Consider the following 24,436-nt stretch of genomic DNA (forward strand, 5'->3'; position numbering starts at 1 on the left):
CTCGCCTTTGTACTTGTATTGTTTTTTTGAGGCGGGGGACTGTCTCCAGTTACCTGCAACTCATCTATTGTTATTACCCAGACATTGCTAGATGGCCATCCTAAAGAATTTCAAAGAGAGATGACCATAGGGGTAGGTCAAATGGGAAGAGTCTGAACACATTGTTTTGGTCTGAATGTAAGTGTTTATTGATTTAAGCATACATATGAATATTGTCTTAGCTTACAGAAGTCTGTCACCTTTGGCCCTCCGGATGTTTTGGACTATAACTCCCATCAGCCCTTGCCAGCATAGTCAATGGTGAACGTTCCTGGAAGTCGTACTCCAAAATCCTCTGGAGAGCCAACGGTTGCAGGCACTTGAAAGATCCCTCAGAAATGGAAGCGCACGGTCTAGCCTTACCAAACCACACTTCAGCGAAACACCCCTGACCGAGCTTCTGCTCCAGTAGCAGCGATTGTCGTGCAACTTCCCATGCATCTTTAGCCAATCCGACAGTGTGCGGCGTGTCATTCGAGGCAATCACAGTTAAGTTAGAACACAAACCATCAGCTTTCTCTGCAGAAAGGGAACATTAACCAAATAAATGCTTACAGTGCGTATTTGTGCATGCACGGCGAAAGATGGAAGGTGACCGGTTTTCTCATCCCTCGTAGTACTTAATTTCATTTTCAAATGCTCAGATCAGCTATACGGTATTGGTGAGAATATAGGATGGATCTGAAAAATATTTAAAATTACCCTTTTTTATTTTTTGGGGACATTTTTTAATTTTACAGCAGGGTCCTGCATTGTCCATCTTCCCCTTATCCCGGATCCACCCATTTGTTTTCTGCTGTTGCGCCACCTTCCATCTTTCGCGCTGTCCGTCCCTTTGATCGGGCGGTTAGACTTAAAACGATGGCTCTACTGCGTACCCATCCATACTTCCCCAAACTGCCCATTTCCCAGTCGCTTGATCAACTGCAGAGACTCTCGTGGAATTTCCCAGACATCTTTGGTTTTGACAGACAGGTCAGTAAGTCGTGGCATCCCTTTGTGACAAGGGACAATTAAGCGGCAGCAGAGACCAGCAGCTCTCTCTGATAGGACAGAAAACGAAGCCAGGAAATGGCGAAGAGGGAGGAGAAGGAAAAAAAAATAAAAACAGAAAAAAGAGAGAAGCATGACAAGAAAGAGCACGTTAAAAGCAAGCGTGACACCAATGTCACTGGCAAAACTGTGAACTGCATCAAGTACATTGGTGGCGGAACATAAACACAACTGGGGGGACGAAGGGGGTTAGAAATACAGACAACAAAACAGATTTCCACTACACGTAGTCACGTACTGTATAGACTCGCAGTTTAGTGGAATTAGTTGTAATTAGTTGGGCAAATTATCTAAAATGTTGTGGCTGCACTTACATTCCCTCTCCCTGGTACTTCCCCCAAGGCCTAGTAAGACTGTTTGTTTTGTCCTCCCTCTGTCTTCCCTTCCTTGTCTTGTTGTGCCTAGAAACACTTGTGTACAGGCGTGTTATAAATGATAGATCATATCATATACCGGGAAACCAAATCTTTCTTTCAGGGACCTGCCACCATGCAAGGTCTTGGTGAACATAGACTCTCCTACGAACCCCAGTTTGGAATTCACAACTCCTGCATCTGTCTGTAAATGTTCCTACACAATTGTAAAATGGGATCCTGGCCCAGCTCATGTCAAACATGGAATACAGCCGAACACCTACACTCTGGTTGGAGCAACTATTTCCACAACCAGTATGACAGAAGGTCCACTCTTTGGAAAGCCTTTGTTAGCCTCTTATTTCAAATAGAGGTTGGTGCCAGAAAAGGGCCTGTATGCAGAGAAACATGAAGAGCCAAGTTGGACACATGGTTCTCTGCCACTGATCTGCTTTTAATACGAATCTGGTGAAATCTGAACTGAAATCCGCTCTGTGTGTCTCTCCGATGCATGGAATCCGCCGGCGTCTCTGTCCACGTCAGAGTCTGATGCATGTGGAGAGACTGGGATTCCTATTGATAACACCTGCCTTTTCTTTCTGCCACAAAAGACAGTCAGTATCCACATGGATCCTGTTTAATGTGGCAGCCATCTTTGTACCTCGCGATCAACACTGCAAGGATCGCAGTGTATCCTCCGCCTGGATGGAAATTCAAGGACCACTTGGTCTCAATGTCCGCCGTAGGTGGAAAATGAAGCCCCTCTGAAGGAGCAGGGAACTCAGGAATGATTGTGGACCCGATTGTTCTGAGGCATTTATCCACCCATCTACAATTAGGCTGTGCGTTTGGTTTTCTGTAGTAGATGATAATTACATTTGAATTTGTGGGTGAAGTGTCTGTGGCTTTAGTACACGTTTCTGAAAGCCCCTCATTTAAAGATATGCTTCCACTCTTCCACCTCCATCTAAGCCCACCGGGGGCATTAGACAAAGGTCATGGCACCCTTTGAAGTATTTTTAAAGAATTCATCCTTCTTGGCTTTTGCATTTCCTCGCCTATTTTTTTTTTTTATCATAGAGCAGCATCAGTCTTGTTGGTTCCCTCTTGTGACTACCTGCGTTGAGGAAGTCTGGCCACTTCCTTTTCCTCAGAAACCTACCAGCAAGTTTCTCTGAATGCTCACCGTGCAGCCTTTAGGCTTTCAGGTCCTTGCTGGCCGTCCCTGTTGTTGCAATTAGCCTATGTTACCCTGTTTCCAGCCAGTGGGCCTCATTACGAGTATGGAGGTAGCCATGCCGCTAAAAGCGGGGGACTTACCGGGCCATTCCAACCTTTGCAGGCCCAGTAATTCCCATTCGCGGGACCCGGACCCGGTACGTCCCCATTCCCATTTGAGCCCCCATAGGGCTCAATGAAAATGGGGAGGATGCTAACAACGGGCCCATTAATTACCAGCCCGTTGTTAGCACCCTCGTCTGCTAGCGGGTCCCGCTAAGGATGCCTGGTCTGACCAGGCGTTTCTTAGCGGGTCCAGCTGCAGACCTCATAATAGGGCGGCCCGGAATGAACGGGGCCGGACCCTTACCGGCCCCCGTTCATTCCGTGGACGCCTGGGTCGTAATGAGGCCCAGTGGATTGTTGGCAACAACACAGATGCAAGTCTGTGACGTAGTGGCAGCAGTCCTGCTCCGAGTTTCTGCTGTTAGCAGTCACCCTGTTCCACGAGTTTGCTGAGCTAGGGTAAGGGCTGCTTTACTTGTGTTGTGTTGGTTTGGCAGTAACCCTGCTCGGGTTGAGCTGTTCTGGTAGCACCATGTCCTTATGCCTGAGCACTAGCTCACTTATTTCTGCCCATTGAGACACAGAGTTACACGCAGTGGATCCAAATTCTCATGGATTAATGGATAGCAGCTACTAAGTACTTTCCTTTAAAATCCAATTGGCATTAGGAAAGAGAGGTAATATTGTAGCACTGTCAATTGACGCTTTAACTGTGTAGGATGTGCTAGAAGGGCGTCTATGGTTCTATTTTGTTTAATCCATCAATAGGGCAATCACTACCACTTGAACTGGCGCAAGTGCATGGCATTGTTATAGCATAGGCTGCGCCCCTGAGAGAGTGGCATAAAGGGAGTGATTCGGACCAAACATCACATCTTCCCAAACTGTAAAGGAGAGGAGGCATCAGAATTGCACCCAATGTGGGAATGGGTACATCCTTGCACAGGGCCTGGACATAATCTAGATTTGGCAGCAGCCAAATAAATATTTAATCCTGTGTAGGGGAAGACCCTGCCGAGCTTTATGGGCTGGAAGAAGGCTCCATCTGCCACTCACCTTGCGTGTGTGGTCATTATGCTACCCATGTCTTTTTGTCTCTTGAAGGATAACATTTATGCATTTAAAACTTTGCATCATCTCACTTCGGCCAGGTGAGGTTTGCACACCTCTGAACGAAGCAATTATGACTCCCCTCCTAAAGACACCAAGCGTGAATCCTAATGAGTGAACCAAACTCTGTTCAAGTTCGATTCTGCCCTTCCTGGGTTCGATATTAGACATGACAGGCAATCAGGGTTTCGCGCAGGTAGGAGCACGGAAAGTTTGACCCTGGATGTAAATGAGACTATCCTAAAATCACCTGGCACCAACTAATCTGTGGTTCTTATCTGCTAGACTTAACAGCACCCTATGATAGGTACATCAAAAGTCTTTAACTAACAGACTGAAGCACATGGATCTGTTGGGCCCTGCCTACATATGTATATATAATCCTGTCTGGCAGAGCGCCCCCTGCAAATCAGGCTGGGCAACTGCCTTTCCTGCCGTAACCCGCTTCCATGTGGCGTCCCCCAGGGGTCAGCACTGTGTCCCTGACTATTCAATACCTATTTGTGCATGTTAGCCCCTATAACCAGCAGTTTTGAAAATCTGGAAAAAATACTATGGGCTTACATTAGCTTCTTTCGCATGTCTCAGGAGGATAGCTCAGGGGCAACATGCTCACCTTGGAAGCAAGATGACACGAAGCGCCACAGGCTCGATCCCTGGGTCCGCGCTTGGAAACCTCTGGGTATTAAGCGCGTTATAAACAACTTATCATATCATTTCCTAGCCATTTCAGAAACTGTTTCTGGAAAAGCCCTTTTTACTCATATGTCTTTTGCTGAGGAAAACCAGAATTCAAGAAGTTCAATTTCACAGGAATACATTTAAGCACAGAACACGTTCAGCCAACTGGACCATGAAATGACAACAGCAAAAGTACTGGACAACAAGCAGCGGAAGAAAATATCATTTAAACACAACATGGATCAGAGAACAGAACAGAACCATCCTCAAGCGATAGCTGGGACAGATTTAATTTACACTCGTCTCCAAGGGATTTCCCCACAAAATTAGAACACGTCATATTAAGCTCCGTTAAGAATAACACCATGACATTACATTTCAATTACAAGAGTAATACTTTCAAATAATGCTTTCATTAATACCTATTTCAATTTCAGTAATGTTTATTTCCAAATTGTCTTAAAGATTTCAAGATGTGACAAAGTCCCTCTAGAGATGCCCCTACCCCCCAAAAACCCTCTGCTCCGATACTAATCCCCTTTCCCAGACACAAGAACAAGCTAGAGCGGGACCAAGACAGGGGTTCACACCAAAGAAGCAAACACTGATACAACAAGAAAGAAGAGTGAGGCCGACTGAACTCCCGCCCTGTACATCACTGGACTCTACTGACGCGGGGGGGATTGAAGGCGGAACACTGGTCCTCACAATTGTCAATGATACACGATTATTTGAATGCTTACCCAATCATAATGTGTACATATTCCTCATTGCTTTTTTGGTGAGGGATTTAATCTGAATTAATGTTGCTCCCAAGGAGCTTACAAGTCTACAGAGCTGCCAGCTTCCGCGCTCCGACTGCAAGGTTAGCTAGGGTGCCATGTGTGCTTTCTCTTACCCTACAAATGAATTGTTTCAATCAACACCCATTCATTGACTAGACTGATCACTCCGTACAGTTGAAGATGAAACAGGTGACACGTGCCAAGATGGCAGCTAATGGGCAAGTGCCAGTCCCGTGAACTCCTTTAAAAAAATGTGCAAACTTTAAATGAACCTTTGGACAATATATTGAATGTTATGCACTGGCCTCAACATATGAACCCATGAGGCGTATTCATTAGTGCAAGCATGTAGCTCATAAGGGGTTCCAAACAGTCTAGGTGGGGGATCAAGGAGGAGTGGCAAGGCTGTACAGCAGAGTCCGGGTCCCTGGCATCCGCCCGGCTCACCGGCATGAGGAGGAAGCAGGGACAAAGAGGCGCCCCAGCTTGCTAGTGGAGAAACCAATGCATTCTTAAGAGCTGTGCTCTACCCCCGAGACACCAGTTAGCTTTCCCTAAAAATGTAATAGGTCTTATTCATACACTAGAAAAAGGATTGCTGACCTATCAAATCATAACATCCCGCCTGGTTTTCAGAATAACCACAAATATGCAAATAACTTCCATTGAAATCAATTTTATGGATCAGTTTCCGCTGCGAGTATGATTGTGGGTGTGCTGGAAACCGGACTTCAGTTGGTTGCCTGGCCAGACATAGCACAAACACCCACTACTTCCATAAAATAAACATCGGAGAACGCAGTATCCATTTTGGCTACGTTACCTGAATAATGGTGCACCAGCTGCTGAAGAGTTTCGAACTGGGCCCTAGTGGTGATATAGTAGCCTCCGTTGTCGAGCTTACGGATCTTATAATGCTTAACATGGTCTCCTTTCATATCATCCCAGTCCCGGATAGAGAGTGAATAGGCACCTAAAGGAAAAGAAAGTCTTGCCATGAGCTTGTATATATGGCAGCACTTTTAACAGCAAATCAGGCTTGCACAAACTACGCAAGTGTACAGGGGTTCCTTGTGAGTTACCAGAAGGATCCGCTATATGACGTAATTTTGCTTATGAAACATGTATAGAATGAGCCAATACTGCTCTGTTTACACAAAAACAACAATACAACTCTGTGTTCAATTCTCTAGAGCTGCCCCACCTAAAATAAGAAAGTCCTGGTCTTCAAGCAGCTATGCTCCTGGGTACCAGCCTAATACATAGGAATTAGTGCCTTATCACATGTTGAACGGATTGCCTAGCAGGAATACCACAGGAGGTAATAACCACTAATGCTGGCGGTGTTCCTGGAATTCCACCCAATTCCAACGGTAGTGGTATGGCTGGTAGTGGTACCATCTGGTATCATTGTTTCATCCATTTCCACCTTGGTGGTGGTGATGGGTGATGGTGGTGATGGGTGATGTATTGAAGAGCCCTGTGCCACCACTTGAAAAAAAATGTAAGTGCACAAAAGGATAATTTTTGACATGTTTCTGTACTACCTGGGCTAGGTGGAGAGAGGGTGAGCATCACAGATGCCCTTGTTCTCAACCCGTCACATAACCCCAATCAAAAATGAGTGTTATTTTAATGTAGCCCTTTTTTCATGAAAAAACATTTTAAAAAATCCCCGGATGAGTTACAATATTGACCTTTCCCTCTTGGGTGGAGGCCAAAACTGGTTGATTTCAAAATGAAAATTCTTCCAATTGAAAACAGCCGGATGCATTTCTCTTTCCTCCAATCTTGGAATTGAGAGGTGGTAAGATCGGGAGTCTTTTGAAAATACTGCAGTTATGACCTCCTAACTCATAATGAGGCCCTTTGCCTTCAATCTTCCCCAGTACATATAGTTTGCGTGGCAATGTCGTCTCTCTCATCATATCAAAGCTCTTTTCAAACATTCCACATTAGTCTTTTTTTCACTGACATTTCCACCAACTGACCTGTGCCGAGAGTAATTATTTCAACTATTTAGTTAATCTAAATCTTATAATATCCAAGGATACATGGCGCAAATGCCTGAGCAAAAATACCCTGCACTGCTTGTGAAATTTCCTAGCACGAGTTATATGACCCCGCCCACAATGGCCTCCCAGCTGTTCACAAAAGCCTGCAAAGACTGTGTTTTGATATCACCCCTCTGTACATTGTGCTCATAGGAACAATCCTCCTTCCGTACTTCCCTGAAATCTCTCCTTCTCCACCCCCCCACCCTCATACCTTCTCTCGTTACTATCTCCTTTCCCTCACATCTCCCGCTAAGCACCTCACCCAAACCCCCCTTTTTCCCTTACCCTCCTTGCTTCTTCACCCTCATGCCCTTTCTTTTCCCTCCTCCTTTCCCATCCTCACCCCCTCCTTCCCTCTTACCCTCACAGATTAATTGTTCTACATACTGTTTTATTGGTTTGATTCATGTTTTGTAAATTGCTTCTACTGTTAAATAATGTTTTATGTACCTTGTTGTTATAATGTACAGCGTTTTGGATTAAAGTGCTATATAAACACAATAAATACAAATACAAAAATGGCGAGAGTGAGAATATATAATGGGCATAGTCACATAATATCAATGTTATAGAACAGTGAATTTAATCAGCATTCTTTTTAACTCCTGGAGTACCATATACCATGAGAACACATCTTTGACCCTAGAAAATCCCTGGGACATGGTGGGCGACACCAAGGCTAGCTTTGTTTTGTACTATATTCATGGATAAAGTCTATTTGCAAGCACATAATAAGGCAGTTTCTTGATTACAATCAATTCACTATAAAGCCAAAACCCATACATTGAGTGTGAATTTGACATAGAGAAGACAGGAGCTCATAGCCTGGGACACAGAAACTGCTGGGTACATGAGAAATTTGCACCTGTAATTATAGTGTGACATGTCCTCAAAGGCGGCGGTTGTTAATTTGTGTTTTTTTCAGGCCAGTTCATATCTTAAGTGCACTTTGAAAGTGGATTTACATCGACTGTGCAGTCAGCCATTACCCTCCCGAGATGCTTTGTTTGCAAGCTAATGAAGTGCTCGTGCTCACTGGATATACCATCTTGGGATCTCCACATTACAGCAACCGAGTCAATTTCAATGAGGGAGTCTGCAGTGGAGGAGGCCTGCACTTGTCAGCATTTCAAGTCAGGATGTGCAGAAATGAATGTTCCTTCTGTAGGAGAGAGAGTGCACAAGAGCTGGACTGTCCAATCAGGATTGCTAGGGCAGAACACGCAGTCTTCCCTGCAGCACTACTCGTCAGAGACAACAGTCTTCTGAGGATCTAGACTTTCCTCTTTCCCAAGCCATTTCCTGAATCCTTGGTCTGAAAATTGAAGGATTGGATTGGTTCCCTAATTAAGCTTCTTTGTGGTCCAATCAGTGCGGCCTCCAAACATGGAAGAAGAGAACTAAGAGAGAAGAGGCGCTCTGGGGCAAATTGGGTGCACATTAGTAAATTTGCTTTTAAAAAATGAAAGCATGATAAAAACATTCAAAGCGATCAGGGTAGACACAGTTATTAATTTTTTGTTAGAAATGTAGCTCAAGTGATATGCATATTTTGAATACAAATGTATTTTAGCCCAGCTCTGTTTTAGTTGATTAAAAATCCCTCTCAGTTTTCCGTGGTACAAGTGTTTGGTCAACTTTGTACTTCAATATAATCCATTACAAACATAGGTCCTGTCTTTTCACTGTAACATTGTTAAACCGAATTGTTGTTGGAGTTTCTGCATACTCTTAAATATTTTCTTTCATGTTTGGGGGGTTCTTCTGTTGACTTCCACCAGTCACTGTGGTGCATGCCCTACAAATAAGAATGATTGGGGCGGGGGAGGAAATAGTTTCCTTCTAGCCCCCTTCACAAACAGAGTAATAGCATTCACAGACAAGATCAGGTCAGCACACAGGTAAACAAGGATTAACCTACCTTTGGTGGTTTCACTTTCACGTATCAGGTAAGTACCTCTTGGGTTTCCAAAGGACAACAGCTGCCTCTCGGCATCTTTTCGGCCAAGTTTGCCAAAGTACCACCTGTGAAAAAGTGTAAATGAGATATGACATATACAATTACTCATACACCCCCCCCACACACACACACCCCTACCCCCAAACCCTCTGCGTTCAGTCATTACCAAAGAAGACATGTTTAAGTTCATACTCTTTCCATGTAGTTAATTTAACTTTTGACTTTTAAAAATTCCCAAACATGAAACAATGTACTTATTTTCTCCTATGTGTTTGTAAATACAAAATAAGTTACAAAACATCATGGAATGAGCATTTTGCTACTGTTTTTAACACTTGCACACTTTTTCTCTATGACACTGTTTTTTATTACCGTACGATTGCTCAACCAGACATCAGCAACATCTCAATTTTGAGGGGTCTATGTTTATGATCTTCTTAAAATGTAACTAAAAATGGACTTAAAGTATTTTGGAAAGTGACTCAGTTGTTCTTGCCACGCTTGGGTGCTGAAACACCAGGCCGTGTCGTAAAACATAGGCTGAGGTTTCACTTTGGTTTATATAGTGATGGACACCCAAAAGGTAGATAGCAAGAGTCCCAATGTAGATGGTTATAAATATTCCTTTTTCTACTTAGTACTCAAACTTCTAGCTAATTGTGTCAGATCTACCGATCCACACAAATCCAAGCAGCCGAAGAAAAATGACATACATTACTCTCCATAATCGTATTTCTGGTGCTTGTATCTGCTTAGATTTGCATGCTGTGCATATAGTCTGACATCTAGTGGTAATCGCAGAGTATTGGATCTTTTTATCGAAGAGCGAAAAGGGACGTCGACATGGGCGTGACTGTAACACTATCCCTAACGTGACGTGTAGTGTACCCCAGATCCTTCACGCGTCAAGGTTCCCCCGGGTTAAGTTTGTTCTCCCATGAGGGAGCCTCAGAGAATGAGTGAGTGAGTACAGCAGAAAAAAAGGTTTAAGATGTATATGTTCGTTCAACTCCAAGAAGGGTGGGCGCATGTGAATCTAAGCAGTTACAAGCACAAGAAATACATTTACAGTGAGTAATGTATGTCTTCTGATGCTTGTGAACCTGCTTAGAATCACATGCTGTGCATAGACTAGCGAGCAGTACCAGGATATGGTGGTGGGATGTGTGAAGGAACGGTAGTAAAGAGATGTCTTAACGCCGCCTGACCCACCTGACAATCAGACTTAAAGTGTGTGTCTAAGCATTAATGTTGAGTGAAAGTGTGAACAGAACTCCAGATAGCTTCTTTGCATATAGAATCAAGCTGAACTTTTGCAATTAAAGCTATAGTAGCTCCTGTGCCTCATGTACATGTGCTCTAGGCATAAAGGGTACATCTCTCTTAGCTAGAGAGTAACACATTTGATGCATTTAACAATCCATGTAGGGATTGCCGATTTAGAGACAGGGTCCCATTCTCTGCCAGCATCAATAGAGACACATAATTGGTCTGTTTTCGTAGTGGTTTAGTCTTATAAAGGTAATACACTGCTGCTTTCCTAACATCTAGTGAATGCAGGCTTCTTTCAGTTGAATTAGTGGGAGTTTAAAAGAAAGTTGGAATTTCAATGGATTGTTTCACATGGAACTTAGAAATGAATTTAGGCACCAATCGTGGTTGTGTGCAAAGCACCACTTTTGTCCTTATGAAGGGTAACAAATGGGTCTTGAACTAAGAGAGCATGCAGTTCACTAACTCTCCACCAGAAAAGTGGTTTTATGGGTTTGATCCTTAAGACTAGCTTTGTGCATTGGCTCAAACGTAGGTCACATTAGTCTTATAAGAACAACATTCAAGACCAATCCGGAAGTTGGATTAGAAATAGGAGGGTGAATTCTTTTTACCCCTTACATGAATGCTTTGATCACTGGGATGTTCTTGCTCTGAGATGTGGTGTAAGACGAGAGGGCAGCAAGGTGGACCTTCAGTGAGTTGTGTTAGATAAAGGAGTATGTGTGTAGGTGAGCAGTCAACAGGGTTGATGTTTCTACTACTGCACCAAATGACAAAACATTTTCATTTACTGGAAGAAAAGTGTATAGTGTTAGGTTTCTGTGCCTCCTTAAGAATGTCTATACACCTTTGAGGTAGTTGGAGATGCCCAAACTCTATGACTTCAGGAGTGATGCTGTCAAGTTGAGCGTTTGAGGGGATGGGCATAGTGTTGTCCCTTGGTCTTGGGAAAGCATGTTGTACAGGAAAGGCAGTTTCATTGGAGGGGAAAGTGACATTCTCATGAGAAATGAGAACCACGGCTGATGAGCCCACATTGGTGCTATCAGGATTAGTGTAACTTGTTCCTGGGGCATCTTGTGCACTATCCTGTGGAGCAGGGAAACTGGGGGAAAAGCATAAGCACATCTCCCTGACCTTGTTATCCAGAGACCGCTCCCCTTGGACTTTCTCTGGGGTTAACTGGAGGCGTAGTCTGGGCAGTGCATGTTCTCCAGTGTTACAAATGGTTGATGTCTGGATGACCCCATTCTGCAAAGACATTGTGCAAAATGTGTTCTTGTAAGTGACACTTGTGTTTTACAGGTAGCTGCATGTCTCTGCTGGGCACGTCTGCCAGAAGATGGTATTCCCCTGGAACATATTGTCACAGGAGGAACATATCATGTTTGAGTGCCCATTTCCAAATGCTCTGTGACAGAATGGACAGCCCTGGAGAGTGAGTGCCCCCCTGTTTGTTCAGGTAATAGATGGCAATTGTGCTGTCTGTAAGGATCAGAACGTTCTTCCCTTTTAGTTGTGTTTGAAAAGCATTCAGAGCTTTGAACACAGCAAGTAGTTCCAGCAGATTGATATGTTTGGTTGCTACTGATTCTGACCGCATGCCGTGTGCTCTCTGGTGTAGGAGGTGTGGTCCCCATCGGGACAGGAATGCGTCCGTCATGAGAGTGGATTCTACTGTGGGGGTGGAGAAGGGTTTCCCTTTCAGAAGGTTCTCCTTCGACCACCACTGCAGAGACTGAACAAGGGCTTTCGAGACAACCCTTAGATCATCGCACTGACCGTTTACTTGACACCATTGGCTCGAGAGCCACTCCAGCATATGATCCATGTGCAGACCGGGTGTGTGGAACTAGGAAGTTGCAGGATGCCATCATCCCTAGCATCCACATGGCTTTCTGTATGGTTACCTACGACTGGACAAATATTGAGGAAACTGGAACAACATGTTTTGAACCCTCTCATTGGAGGGGAAGATGAGCCCGTCTTCTTTCCGAATTAGAGCCCCCAGAAATTGTTTGACTTGACTGGGGACCAGTCTTGACTTTTTCTCGTTGATGGAGAACCCCCGGCTAAAAAGAAGATTTATTGTCTTTTTGGTGTTCTCCAGACACGCCTGGTGCATTCCTCCAGTCATGAGCTAGTCGTCGAGATAAGGGTACACTGGAATGGACTGCCTCTGCAGGTGAGCTGCTGCCGCTACCAGTATCTTGGTAAACACCCTCAGGGCTAAGGCAATGCCAAAGGGGAGTACTTTGAACTGATAGTGAGTGTTCTCTATCTTGAATCTGAAGTACTCTCTGTGCGCTAGCAACATTGAAATATGAAAGTATGCATCTTGCATATCCAAGGTGGCCATGTAATTCCTTCGCTTTAGCAACAGGATCACTTCCTATAGAGTTGTCATCCTGAACCTTTGAGGCTTAGCATACTTGTTTGCAGGACGCAGATCTAATACAAGGTGCATGGTTGGATCCTTTTTGTGTACAAGGAAGTATAATGAATAACTACCCTTGTTTACCTGAAGAACTGGGATGACCTTGATCTGTCCCATCTGCAGCAGGGTCTGTACTTCTTCCAGGAGGATGTGGAGATCTGGAACAACATGTGAAGATGTTCTGGAGATAGTCGTCTGCTTTTTGGCGGCTGGTATCGGGGTGGATGGAGAAACTCAATATAATAGCCGCCGCTTGCGGTCTTGAGCACCCACTGGTCTGAGGTTATTCCCTCCAATGAGTGGGTGAAGCATGCTAATCGTCCCCCTACTGGGGAAGCATGGGAGGGGACCTGAATTACTGAGTCATTAGCTGGCAGGGGCTGGGGAGCCTCTGGCTGCTGCATTTCTGCCCCTACCTTTGCCCCGCTGAAATCCCTGTTGTTGAAGGGTCTGAAAGTTGCTGGATGTTCCCTGGCCAAAAATACCAAGCAGCTCTTCCAGTCCCAGAAGCACCATGAGCTGAGCGGGGAAAGGGCTGCCGTGACATGCCTGGTGGTTATTGACGACCCCGCGCTGTACATATGGTTTGGCTGAAATGTCATTAAGAGACTACAATGTCTCATGCTACTTCTTTGCGGTCTAGAGGGGGCGTCGTCGGATGCCTTGCCTAAGAGTCCAGAGTCCTAAATGGGTTTATTAATTAGCGAGGCCTGTGTGTCTCGGGTTTAAACCCAGAATTTTTAAGCCATGCGTGGCGTTTCAAAAGAGTGCCTTCGGCCAAAACCCTTCCCACAATCTCTGCAGAGTCAAGGGTGTTTTTTCAATGTTTTGTATCACTTGACGTCCCTCGTACACTATTGCCAGAAGCTGTGACCTAGTAGGCGCTGGTACATTCTGCAGACCTTCTTGCATTAGTCCCATCTGGACATCACTATAGCTAGCAAGGAGAGTTGTATTGTTAGCTATGTGGGGACTGAAGGCAGCAGAAGAAGTGATGTGCTTGCCCAGGGTGTAACGTTTTTTCAGTCTTTATCGGGGGAGATTCTGACGAAGACAGTGGAACCTAGCACGTTTTCTCATCGTGGTAACGACTTGGGAGTCTTGGATGGAATTACCTCGAATGTAGAGTGGATCAGAAGGCTCAGGGGAAACATCTTCACGACCTGTGGATTGACTGAACGAGTAAGTGAATTAAGAAGTAGGATGGCTTGGTTTACAGGAACTCTTTCCTTGAGGATATCCTCAACGAAGTCTGAATCAGGCACCACCTCCTGCGTGGCAATTTTAAAATAGTCTGCTGCTTGCTGCTTTCTGAAGGATAGTATTAAACAGCATTTGTCTGGCTCAGCTTCATGAGCTTGGGTAGTGGGTCAATTCCCCTGGTCATCTACGGGAGTCTAGGCATCTGGATCTTGAGAAACAGGGTACTGGGAGCCATCGTCCTGATCTGGGACATAGTAGACATTGTCGTCCTGATCATATTGATCATCCAGATCAATATTTTCAAGGGGGATCAGGTAATTGTTGTTTAGAAGAAGAACAAGCCTCAGGAGAGTGAAGCCTATGGGACTTCAAAGGCCTAGGGCATACTTCAAAGGGACGCAACCCCTTAATGATGTCATCAAACGTCCCTGAAAAATCAATACATACTGACATTTTGTTCATACAGTCTTCACATCTTTCTCTAGGTCATGCAGAGGAAGAGGAGTCTTCTGGAAGAGGGGAAGCCGAGCCAGAAGGAACAGGGTCCTTTTGTATGGCCTGTGACAAAGGAGGGGAGGCTGGGGAATACTCTAAGGGCAAAGACGTGTCCTTTTGGGGCCCAGACCTATGAGGAGGTGCCTGGGAATGCTTTTCGTGGAGATTGAGGTGAGTTTTCACTAGGGAAGCACATTTCGGCGCATCTTTCGATTCCCGGAAACATGCGTCAAAACTTTACGGGCGGTGTCCTCTGAGACCGAAGCTTTGGGACCCTGTGCCAGTCGCAACGGCAAGTCTGTCGAAGGAGGCTGAAGGGTTATGTTTTTGGCCTTTGAAAGAGAATGTGTGCGCTTGTCGCCAGGGCTGTGATGTCCCCATCGCACTGCCGATGGCATGGCGGGGGTGGGGACGGGCATACAGGAGTCCACGGACTCCACAGTAACGTCTTCGGAATCCGAAACAGAGCCACAGCTGCTTGAAGAATCCTTGACCGATGTGACGTTCCGTTGGGAGAGTGACTCTTTGCCTGGATGGCATAGGCCACCCACCGCTTAGTGCGCCTGTCCTTAAGCGTTTTGGGCCTAAAGAGTTTACATGCAGTGCAACACCGTTCGTCGTGGTCATGAGGTAGACAACAGTTACAGTCCTTGTGAGTCTTTCCACAGAAATGTGCTGCTGCATGAAGGGCAAAACTTGGAGTTCTCTCCATAATAGCATGGAAAAGCAGCCAGTTGAGAAAAGGAAGAAGAGGAGGAAAGGGAAAGAAATGTAATTCTCAGAGAGAAATGCCTAAAGAAAAATGGGTCCCCACTCTCCCTACTATAAGACCGAAAACCTGAAGGCCGACAACAGCCGTCGAGTCGCTGGTGGCAACAAAGGTTTGCAGAATGGCAAAACAGGAACAGCCATTGAAGAGGTTTGTCGAACAGTCGTAGAAGAATTCTGTGGATGGATGCGCCAAAGCTATAAGAAACAGCAATAATGTTTTGAAACACAAGCACTGCATAAAGTGACCGATCAGAATGGCAATAAAAACAATCTTGGAGACCTTGACCCGTGAAGGAACTTGCGTACACTACACGTCACATTAGGGAAAGTGTTCCAGTCGCACTCATGCCGATGTCCCTTTACGATCTGAGAAAAATAATGCAATTCTCTGTGATTACCACTAGATGTCGAACTATATGCACAACATTTGATTCTTTTTTTTTTTTTTTAAACTTCTTTTTATTCATTTAGCGTGGCAGCAAAACATGGGCGAACAGCGCCAGGATAATACAGTGTAAGCTTGTTATATGCAAAGCAGACATACAGTAGTTACATTACGATATAAACATAAACATTAGGCATTTTTGAGGACATGAGCGAAATGGCCGGGTGCTATGCGAGGGGTGAGGCCCCGTGAAGGCGAGGAGAAGCTGCTGGGGAGGACGTGTCCGATGTCGTACTCAGATCCGACATGTAGGATCGGAATCTAAACCAGATATTCCTGGGCCTGGAGTGGGTAGGCTGTAGGTGAGACCAGGCTTCCTCTGTGTCCGAGGCCCATGTGACCGCCCTTAGCCATTGGGCATGTGTGGGAGGTGAGGGGCGAAGCCAGCAAAGTAGGATGGAACGTACTGCGAGAAGCATGCAGAGGCCGGCAAGTTTCCTGGAATTCCGGGGGAGGCCTGGGAGTTCGTGAAAGAGACAGACCATCGGGGAGGGAGTGATGGGGTGGTCGAGCATAGCAGACAGCGTCGAGCAGACTGCCTCCCAAAACTGTGAGATGCGGGGACAGGACCAAATCATGTGGATGTAATCAGCTGAGTCTTGACCGCATCTGGGGCAGCTAGACGGGTTAACATTGGATATGCGGTGCAATCTGATCGGGGTGAAGTGAAACCTGTGTAAAACTTTAAACTGAATCAGCTTGAAACGAGAGTTGAAAGACACACGATGTATGCGGTCACAGACGTGTGCCCAGCGCTCGTCGGACATTTCAACACCCAGGTCCGCCTCCCATGCTCGCTTCAGTTTAGAGAAATCTGGGATGGATCTTGACTGCAGCATATTGTATAATCTGGATATTTTACCTCTAGTGGGTGAGGGGGAGGTGAGTTCCTCAATGATAGGGTCGTCAGGTGGTAGTGCTGGAAACATCTGGTAGTGGCGTTTGAGGAACCTGCGAAGGGATGAGTATTGGAGCCGTACGCACTGGCCAGTTCTCAAGGGCAATGGGAGGTCGGGCCATTCAATAAATATACCCTGGTCAAACACATCGCGCATCAGCTCGTATCCCGCCCCGGCCCAGCGTCGAACCATAGCAGGTGATACCCGTAGGACCCCGGGGAAGAAGTTCCAGAGAGGGAGGTTGCCGTGGAAGGTATAAACAGTGCCAGACAGCTTCCATGTTTTTGCTAATGCCAAGGATGTGCAGGCGACTGGGCTCTGTGAGTCCAGCGCCAGGGGGACGGGTTGTATAACCAAGGAGCGGATATCGCGGTCGCAGACCGCAAGCTTCTCGAGCTTGACGTGTGGGGGGGAGTCCTCTATGCTAAACCAGTGGGATGCGTATTGAATTTGGGATACCAGCCAGTATTTCAGGAAATCAGGAGCACCAAAGCCCCCGTATATCATAGGGGTGGACAAGGTTTCGAGTTTAAGACGGACCGCGCCCGAGTGCCAGAGAAATGTGTTGATTGTACGAGTCAATTCGCTGAAGAAGTCCCCTCCTGGCCACACGGGAATGTTGGTGAACCTGTATAGTAGCTGGGGCAACACCACCATTTTCAGTAGGCCTATTCTGCCTGCAAGGGATATCGGGAGTTTGTCCCAGATCCGAACTTTGGATGACAGGTGTGTAAGGTATTTCTGGTAGTTTTCGTGAAAAGTCGAGGCTCGGTGGCGTGTCACCTCAATCCCCAAGTAAGTAACAGTAGACTGGGCCCATGTGAACCCCTGGGTGTCAGGAGGGGGGAGGGTGCATTCTGTAAGTGGGAAAAGTGTGGATTTCGAACAATTCACCGTAAGGCCCGAGATTCGGCCAAAGAGCCTGACGTCTTCCAATATTGGGGCTAAATTGGAAGAGGGAGAACGTATAAACAGCAATGCATCGTCCGCGTATAGTGACACTATGTCCGCGTGGCCCGCGGTACGAAGACCTCTATGTGCGTGAAATTGGCGGAGCATATCAGCGAAGGGCTCTATCGCTATGGCGAAGATCAGGGGAGAAAAAGGGCAACCCTGTCTCGTCCCCCTGGCGATCTCAAAGAGAGGGGAACAACGGTCGTCAGAGCGGACCCTAGCCACAGGAGCCGAGTACAGCAATTTAACCCATGAGAGAAATGAGGGACCAAATTTACAGTTCACAAGGACCCGCCACAGATACCGCCATGAAACGGAGTCAAACGCCTTTTGCATGTCGAGAATGGCAGCCACCGCTTGTGTCTCGGGGTGAATTCTGTTAAGTATGTTGAAGAGGCGCCTAAGGTTCAGAGAGGTGGAGCGACCCGGGATAAAGCCCCCCTGATCCGGGTGGATAATAGATGGTAGAAAGGGAGCTAAGCGAAGCGCCAGAGCCTTGGCATATATTTTTACATCACAATTGATAAGTGACAGCGGGCGGTACGAGCCGCAGTGCGTGGGGGATTTACCCGATTTAAGTAGTACTCTGTAATTGTGGCTTCCCGAAGTGAAGGGGGAAAAGCACCAGCCTCAACCGATTCATCCCAGAGCGCCATCAGGTGAGGGAGTAGCAATGGCTTGTAGCGCTTATAAAATTCGACTGGGATACCATCCGAGCCGGGAGCCTTCCCCGAGGACAGGGAGTCCACAGCGTCGGAAAGCTCCTCCAGCGTGAGTGGAGAGTCCAGAGAGCCCGCGGCCTCTGGGGAGAGAGTAGATAGGGGGAGAGAATCAAGAAAGGAATCGATCTCCGTCACCGGCACCTCATCGGAGTTGGAATATAGGGTTTCATAGAATGTAAGGAATTCCGTGTTAATGTCCTGTGAGGTGACCGCCATGGAGCCATCCGGCCTCTCGATCCCAAGTATACGCGGGGCCCCCGTCTCATGGCGGAGCAGCCTCGCCAGAAATCGGCCAGGGCGCTTGCCCTCTCCGTATCTTCTTGCCATGCCAGGGTTATCCAAAAATGTTTGTTCGCGCTCCGCAAGGGACCGGAACGTGTCCAGCTCCACCCCGATCTCCGCCAGGGTCCCCGGGGTGGAGTGTAGCGAGCATTTGGTCTCAAGGATCGATAATTTAGATTCACTCTCGGTGAGAGCCCCACGGATCGACTTAAGAATACCACTCTCCTTCGACAGTGCCATCCCTCTTATATAGACCTTGAAGGACTCCCATAAGGTAGCCTGTGATGTTACTGAGCCTGTATTTGTCTCGAAAAACTCCTCGATAGACACCTCGAGGTCAGAACTGAACTCCGGGTCTAGAAGGGAAAGGGGTTTCAGCCTCCAACGACGGGTTCGACCAGGATCCGGGCCCCAACTCACAGTGATGGTAACAGGAGAGTGATCTGACAGGGTTCTGGGGAGGATCGTCAGTTGTAGGACATTCTTAACCAACTCATTGGAGATCACCCATCTATCGATGCGGGAATAGGAATCATGGACTGAGGAGTAGAAGGAATAGATTCGAGAATCCGGGTAGAAGAACCTCCACGCATCAACCATAGCGAGACGGGGTAGGGATGACAGTGCAGCATAGGCCGCTCTGGAAAGCTGGCGAGGTCTGGACCCAGATCTGTCAAGGGTTACATCAAAAATTGTGTTGAAATCACCCCCCCAGAGGATGGGAATAAGGGGGAATCCATCGAGGAGAGACGTGACCTGAGTGTAGAAATCCGGGTCATCTATATTGGGACCATAAATGTTTAGCAGGACAACCTCCCTATTTTGAAGTGTGGCATGCAACAACACATATTTACCCTGAGGGTCTATTTGTGAAGAGATAAGAGTGAACTTGAGGCTCTTATGTATGAGGGTCATTACCCCGCGGCTTTGGGAAGAAAAGTTGGTGAAAAATCTATGAGGGTCCCATGTTTTGGCGAATTTCATGCATTGTTCCGTGCGGGCATGTGTCTCCTGCAGGAAAAGGACCTTGGACCCGTGGCGCTCAGCCTGCAGCTGGAGCTGCCTCATCTTCTTGTAATTACCCAACCCCCGCACATTCCAGCTCATAAAAGTCACGACACCCTCAGACATTGATGCCGGATCCAGTAGAGTATCCCTGACCTGTAGGTCAGATTAGCTTTCCTGCAGTGCCAGTCTTTGAGTATCACCCTGCTGTCCGTCCCTGCCGCCAACACCAAGCTTTTTATAACATAACCCCCAACATGTCCCACCACCTCCCACATCCCTCCCCCAAACAGAGGGATGGCGATCCCAAACCCCCTCAACAAAAAACAAACCAAAGGCATCAGCGCCTGGGGGGCTGTAGGCCGGATTGGCCGTGTCTCTCCGGGCATGGCAGGTCAATGTGAAACTTAAGGTGCCAGCAATGAAAATTTACACGTAGCTTGAACGGAGAGTTTGCACATATTGATATGGCACATAACCATATAAGAGAAACCATCAGAGCAAAGTGCAGAACTAAGAAACAGCGTGGTTCCAGAGTAAGGGAATGACCGAGCCTGGTCCCTCCACAATAGGCTCGAAAAGAACCCCTAGCCATGATCAGAGGGGGGGGGGGAGGTCAGCCCGGGAACTGTTCGTCCAGGAATCTGGAGGCCTCCTCCGGGAGCGTGAAAAAGAACACCCGGTTGGCATGTTCTATGCGAAGTTTGGCAGGATAGAGCATTGCGTATTTGATTGAATGATCACGCAGCCTGCGCTTTACTGCTAGAAAGGACTTGCGTTCGCGCTGGACAGCTATTGAAAAGTCTGGGTAGAGATGGATCATTGCACCGTCCAGTAAGAGCTCGCCCTTGAGTCTCGCGGCCCTAAGGAGGGCATCGCGGTCGCGAAAATTCAACACACGGGCTATGATGGGACGAGGAGGAGCACCAGGTTTGGGTTTAGCCGTCAGAGCACGATGTGCACGCTCTATAGTGAACTGCGGGGAGAGTTTGGGAGAATCTAGGAGAGCCAGCAATGTGTGTTCAACAAAGTCTTCCATTGATTCATGGATCTCATTCTCAGGGACCCCTATAATTCGGAGGTTATTGCGTCTTGATCGGGATTCCAAATCCTCGTTCTTTTTCTCCACCTCCAGGACTCGGTTGGAAAGAGCGACGACCTCAGAGCGTAGAGAGCCCAGTGCATCCTCAGCGGAACTCACTCGTGTCTCGACCTCCGCCACCCGGCTATCTGTCCTCTCAATGTGGGCTTTGATAGAAGATATAGTGCCGTTCATGTCGTCCAGTTTGGAGAGGAGTGCGGAGAAGCCCTCCCGGATAAAGTCCATCATGTTTTGGGACTCCGGAGCTGTGGCGGATGATGACGCAGTGGGGGCTAGGTCGGCGGCCTCCTCCGATGATCTCGCCGGTGGTTTCGCAAACATATTGATGGAGCCCTGTCTCTTTGCAGCTCCCTTGGTCATAGTGGCGGCGTTGAGAGGGGGAGCACAGCGGCTCAAGGAGAGAGAGCTGAGGAGCTTAACCCGTACAACCCGCTGAGGAGCGTGCAAGGTATGGTGAGGAGCGGGGGGAGGCAAGTGGCAGCGGCAACGTGTGCGTAAAGCTTGTGACTGCCGATGTAGCCTGCGAGGGATCCGTCAGCTCCAGATGATATGAAGGGCGTGATCCGAGGAGCTTGGGCGTAGGCAAACGCAGGAGTGGTGAGCAGTGACGTGTGGTGGCTACCACAGAAGCGACGTTCCAGATGTGGCTATCCGGGCGAGATGGGGAAGAGCCCCACTCAGTCTTATAAACTGCCGGTGCGGTGAGTGGGCTGTGGTTCAGGGCCGTATTCGTGGAACGCAGGCAGCGGCGGTCCCCCGGACAAGAGGCCCGCCAGAGCCGAGACGTGGATGGTACCGGGATCCCCCCAGTAGGTATCACAAGTACAAGCAGGTCCCCAGAGCGGGGTGGGCGCCTGAGAGAAGTAGAGCCGGAGGCTCCTCGGCCGTGATGGGTGGAGGTCCCTGTAACTGCGGGGTGCCCCCTCGCGTCCAGGAGTCCGGCCTCGGCGGCACCCGGACGCGGCGCAATCCAGGGAGCGTCCCTCCTCCACGTACCTTATTGGGTCCGAGGACCGGCGTCGTGTGGCAGGGGGGGAGCACGGCACCAGGTGTACAAGGGTGCGCCGCAGCTCGACGCCCCCTCCGGTGTACCCCACGCCGGGGGCAACGGGGCCCCAGGGAGCCCAGCCACGGCGCAGGTCGCAGTAGAGCCAAGAGGGGGGGGGGTCCTTGCCGGCGCGGCCACGGCGTGCAGAGCCTCCAGCGTGTTGTCCCCGGACGAGGCGGAGGGCAGAGCCGCGGCCGAGGAGGAGCAGGTCCGCAGCAGCTTCAGCCGAGTGTGTCCACCCTCGTGGGAGGAGGGCGGAATGAAGACTCCAAAGGGGTCCCCGATGATCGGCCCGTCTCAGCAGGGGCGGGTGGGGGTCGCCGCCGGGGGCGGGTGGCGGCACCGGTGAGTAGAGAGGCCCGGCGCTTCAACCCAGTCGGGCCCGGTCGTCGGCGTGAGCCGCCTCGCAGGTGGGAGAGGGGTGCAGAGTCAGACGGTGTCCGGATCTCACGGTTCCCGGCTCCGTTTCTTCTCGGGGTTCGGGCCAGATGGAGCCCAAGCCATCCCCCGTCGAGTCGTGTGCTCAGGATACGGGTGTAGGAGCGGGAAGTGCCACGAAAAAAGGATTTTGCAGCCCGTCTGCCACGGAGAGTCACCTTCAGGCGGCCATCTTGAACGGCGCTCAACAGCGCCCCCCCCCAACATTTGATTCTAAGCATATTCACAAGCATCAGAAAAGTGTGTTATATGGCAGCAGGAGTAAAAAGGGAATTTTGGCCTTGTTAAGCTGAAAATTAATTGTATCAGCAAAATATAACCATGGGTTCATTTGCATATGGCTACAAACTACATTGCAAATAATCATCTGTATATACTTGTCAATTAATGGCGTAAGTCTGATACATACGGATGTCTTGAATCTGCGAGACCAGGTGATAAGACAGATCTGTCTCCATAGCCTTCGAACCGTTGGCCTCTTGAAAGCGATTGTCAAAATCGAGGCCATCTTGTGCCAAATGTTGTGGACATTTTGTGCAAAGAACACATCTCTCCACTGGGAAGTAAGCTCAAATCATCAACTAATTTCTCATAGAAACGAAATATTTCACCAAATGGTGCAGCTTTGTGGTCATTATAAACCTGGGCTAAATATAAAGAAGTAACTTGAAGGTGGAACACTAAGTAATACTTTATCCATCTGTTTTTGTGTATCGAGGGTTTATAATGTCAAAACCATTTCCAGTGATGCATGCCTGGCACAGGAGGACCAGGATCTGACCACCAGCAAACAGCCTCCCAGTGATTAGCGCTCCACCACCGGCATAGAGAGACCAGCGAAGAGAGGGGAATTCAGTAGCACCACCCTTATGCAGCGGACAGAGAACCTGCGTGGTGTGGCCCGGTGATAGCGGTGAGCAAACACAGCCACCAACGGGCACCCTGGAGCACCAAGGACTAAACTGGGGATCCAAACATCCACAACACCGGACTTACCCTAGGAAAAAGGCACCCTAACATGAACAAGGACTTTTAACTTCCTGGGCCGCCACAACTGTGCCGTGGCGGCCTGCGAAGCGGGAGGGGTTTAGTCAGCTACTTGTAAACTTTGCTTCTTTCAACACGTTCCGGGCAGGGAAGGCAGGCCTAGATTTGCCAGGGACAAAGGCAAAATCGAGAAAGGTGGAGGAGGATAAAATGAGATCACAGGAAGTAGGAAGTGTGGGTTATTCGGGTGCGGTCAGAGGAGGGAGGAAGGGCAGCAGAGTGTGGAGGCGATTTCTGGATAAGGTGAGATATGGCTACTGAGTGAAAGTGGTACTGCGTTGTTAGTATGCGTGAAAGCATCGCAAGTGTGGGTAGGAGAAGAAGAGTAGGGAGCAAAGGGGGTTGGCTTAAAACACCAAGATTTGGTGGGTTCCTATGTTAGAAATGAGTGTGTGTTTGAAATAGCAGGGTTGCAGGTGAGTGGCGGGTCTATGGGAGGAAAAAGGAAAACACACATGAAGACATGTTGCTTTAAGGCACTTATTACACGTTTTATAGCATGGTTTTAACAGTCTTTGCCATATGTGCTTATATGTGTGTTTCTTCTTTTTGGCATTCTGAATTGCGGGACATATTCTCCATCCTGTACGCTGCAGTGAGGATGGGTGACGGCTAAAACGAGCATATCTGTGTGGATGCCACGTAGCCGTGCTGTATATTGTGGTGGTAATAAACTTGGGTAATTGTTCTTATGGACTTGGTGATTTTATCCTGGTCTAATAAGGCAACTGTGCAAATTTTTGGCAACAATATATTCAACATGTGTGTCAGGCGATAGTTGTTGCTTAGAAGTGTTTTCTTCTGTCAACTCAGTGGCTAGCCAACCTCTGACGGCTGACATTCTGGACTGCTCTAGCATCCTCTTCCACCGGGAATTCTGGGTACCGCATCAATGCCCAGCAGCATCTTCCACCTTGTCATCAGGAATATTCCCAGGAATGTTGTTGTCTGGCATTATGTTCTTATTTTCTTGTGTCCCTTTATCCATCCC

At 47.9% G+C, this 24,436-nt stretch overlaps 1 protein-coding gene across 7 annotated transcripts in view; it reads right to left on the minus strand.

The window, feature by feature from the left end:
- The window catches only part of FYN (FYN proto-oncogene, Src family tyrosine kinase), a 776,649-nt gene that overhangs the window by 208,370 nt on the left and 543,843 nt on the right, over positions 1-24,436 (minus strand). For 6 of the 7 annotated variants that reach the window (XM_069607781.1, XM_069607783.1, XM_069607778.1 and 3 more), the window contains 3 exons: positions 9,284-9,387; positions 6,129-6,278; positions 918-1,082 (listed from right to left, as the gene is read on the minus strand). In XM_069607781.1, the coding sequence (XP_069463882.1) occupies positions 918-1,082; positions 6,129-6,278; positions 9,284-9,387 (419 nt within the window). Of the gene's footprint in view, positions 1-402; positions 559-917; positions 1,083-6,128; positions 6,279-9,283; positions 9,388-24,436 lie in introns of all 7 variants that reach the window. The other variant, XM_069607784.1, reaches the window with a different exon arrangement.

The sequence above is a fragment of the Ambystoma mexicanum genome, chromosome 4q (assembly GCF_040938575.1).
Source record: "Ambystoma mexicanum isolate Mex_15411 chromosome 4q, UKY_AmexF1_1, whole genome shotgun sequence".
Taxonomy (NCBI): Eukaryota; Metazoa; Chordata; class Amphibia; order Caudata; family Ambystomatidae; genus Ambystoma; species Ambystoma mexicanum.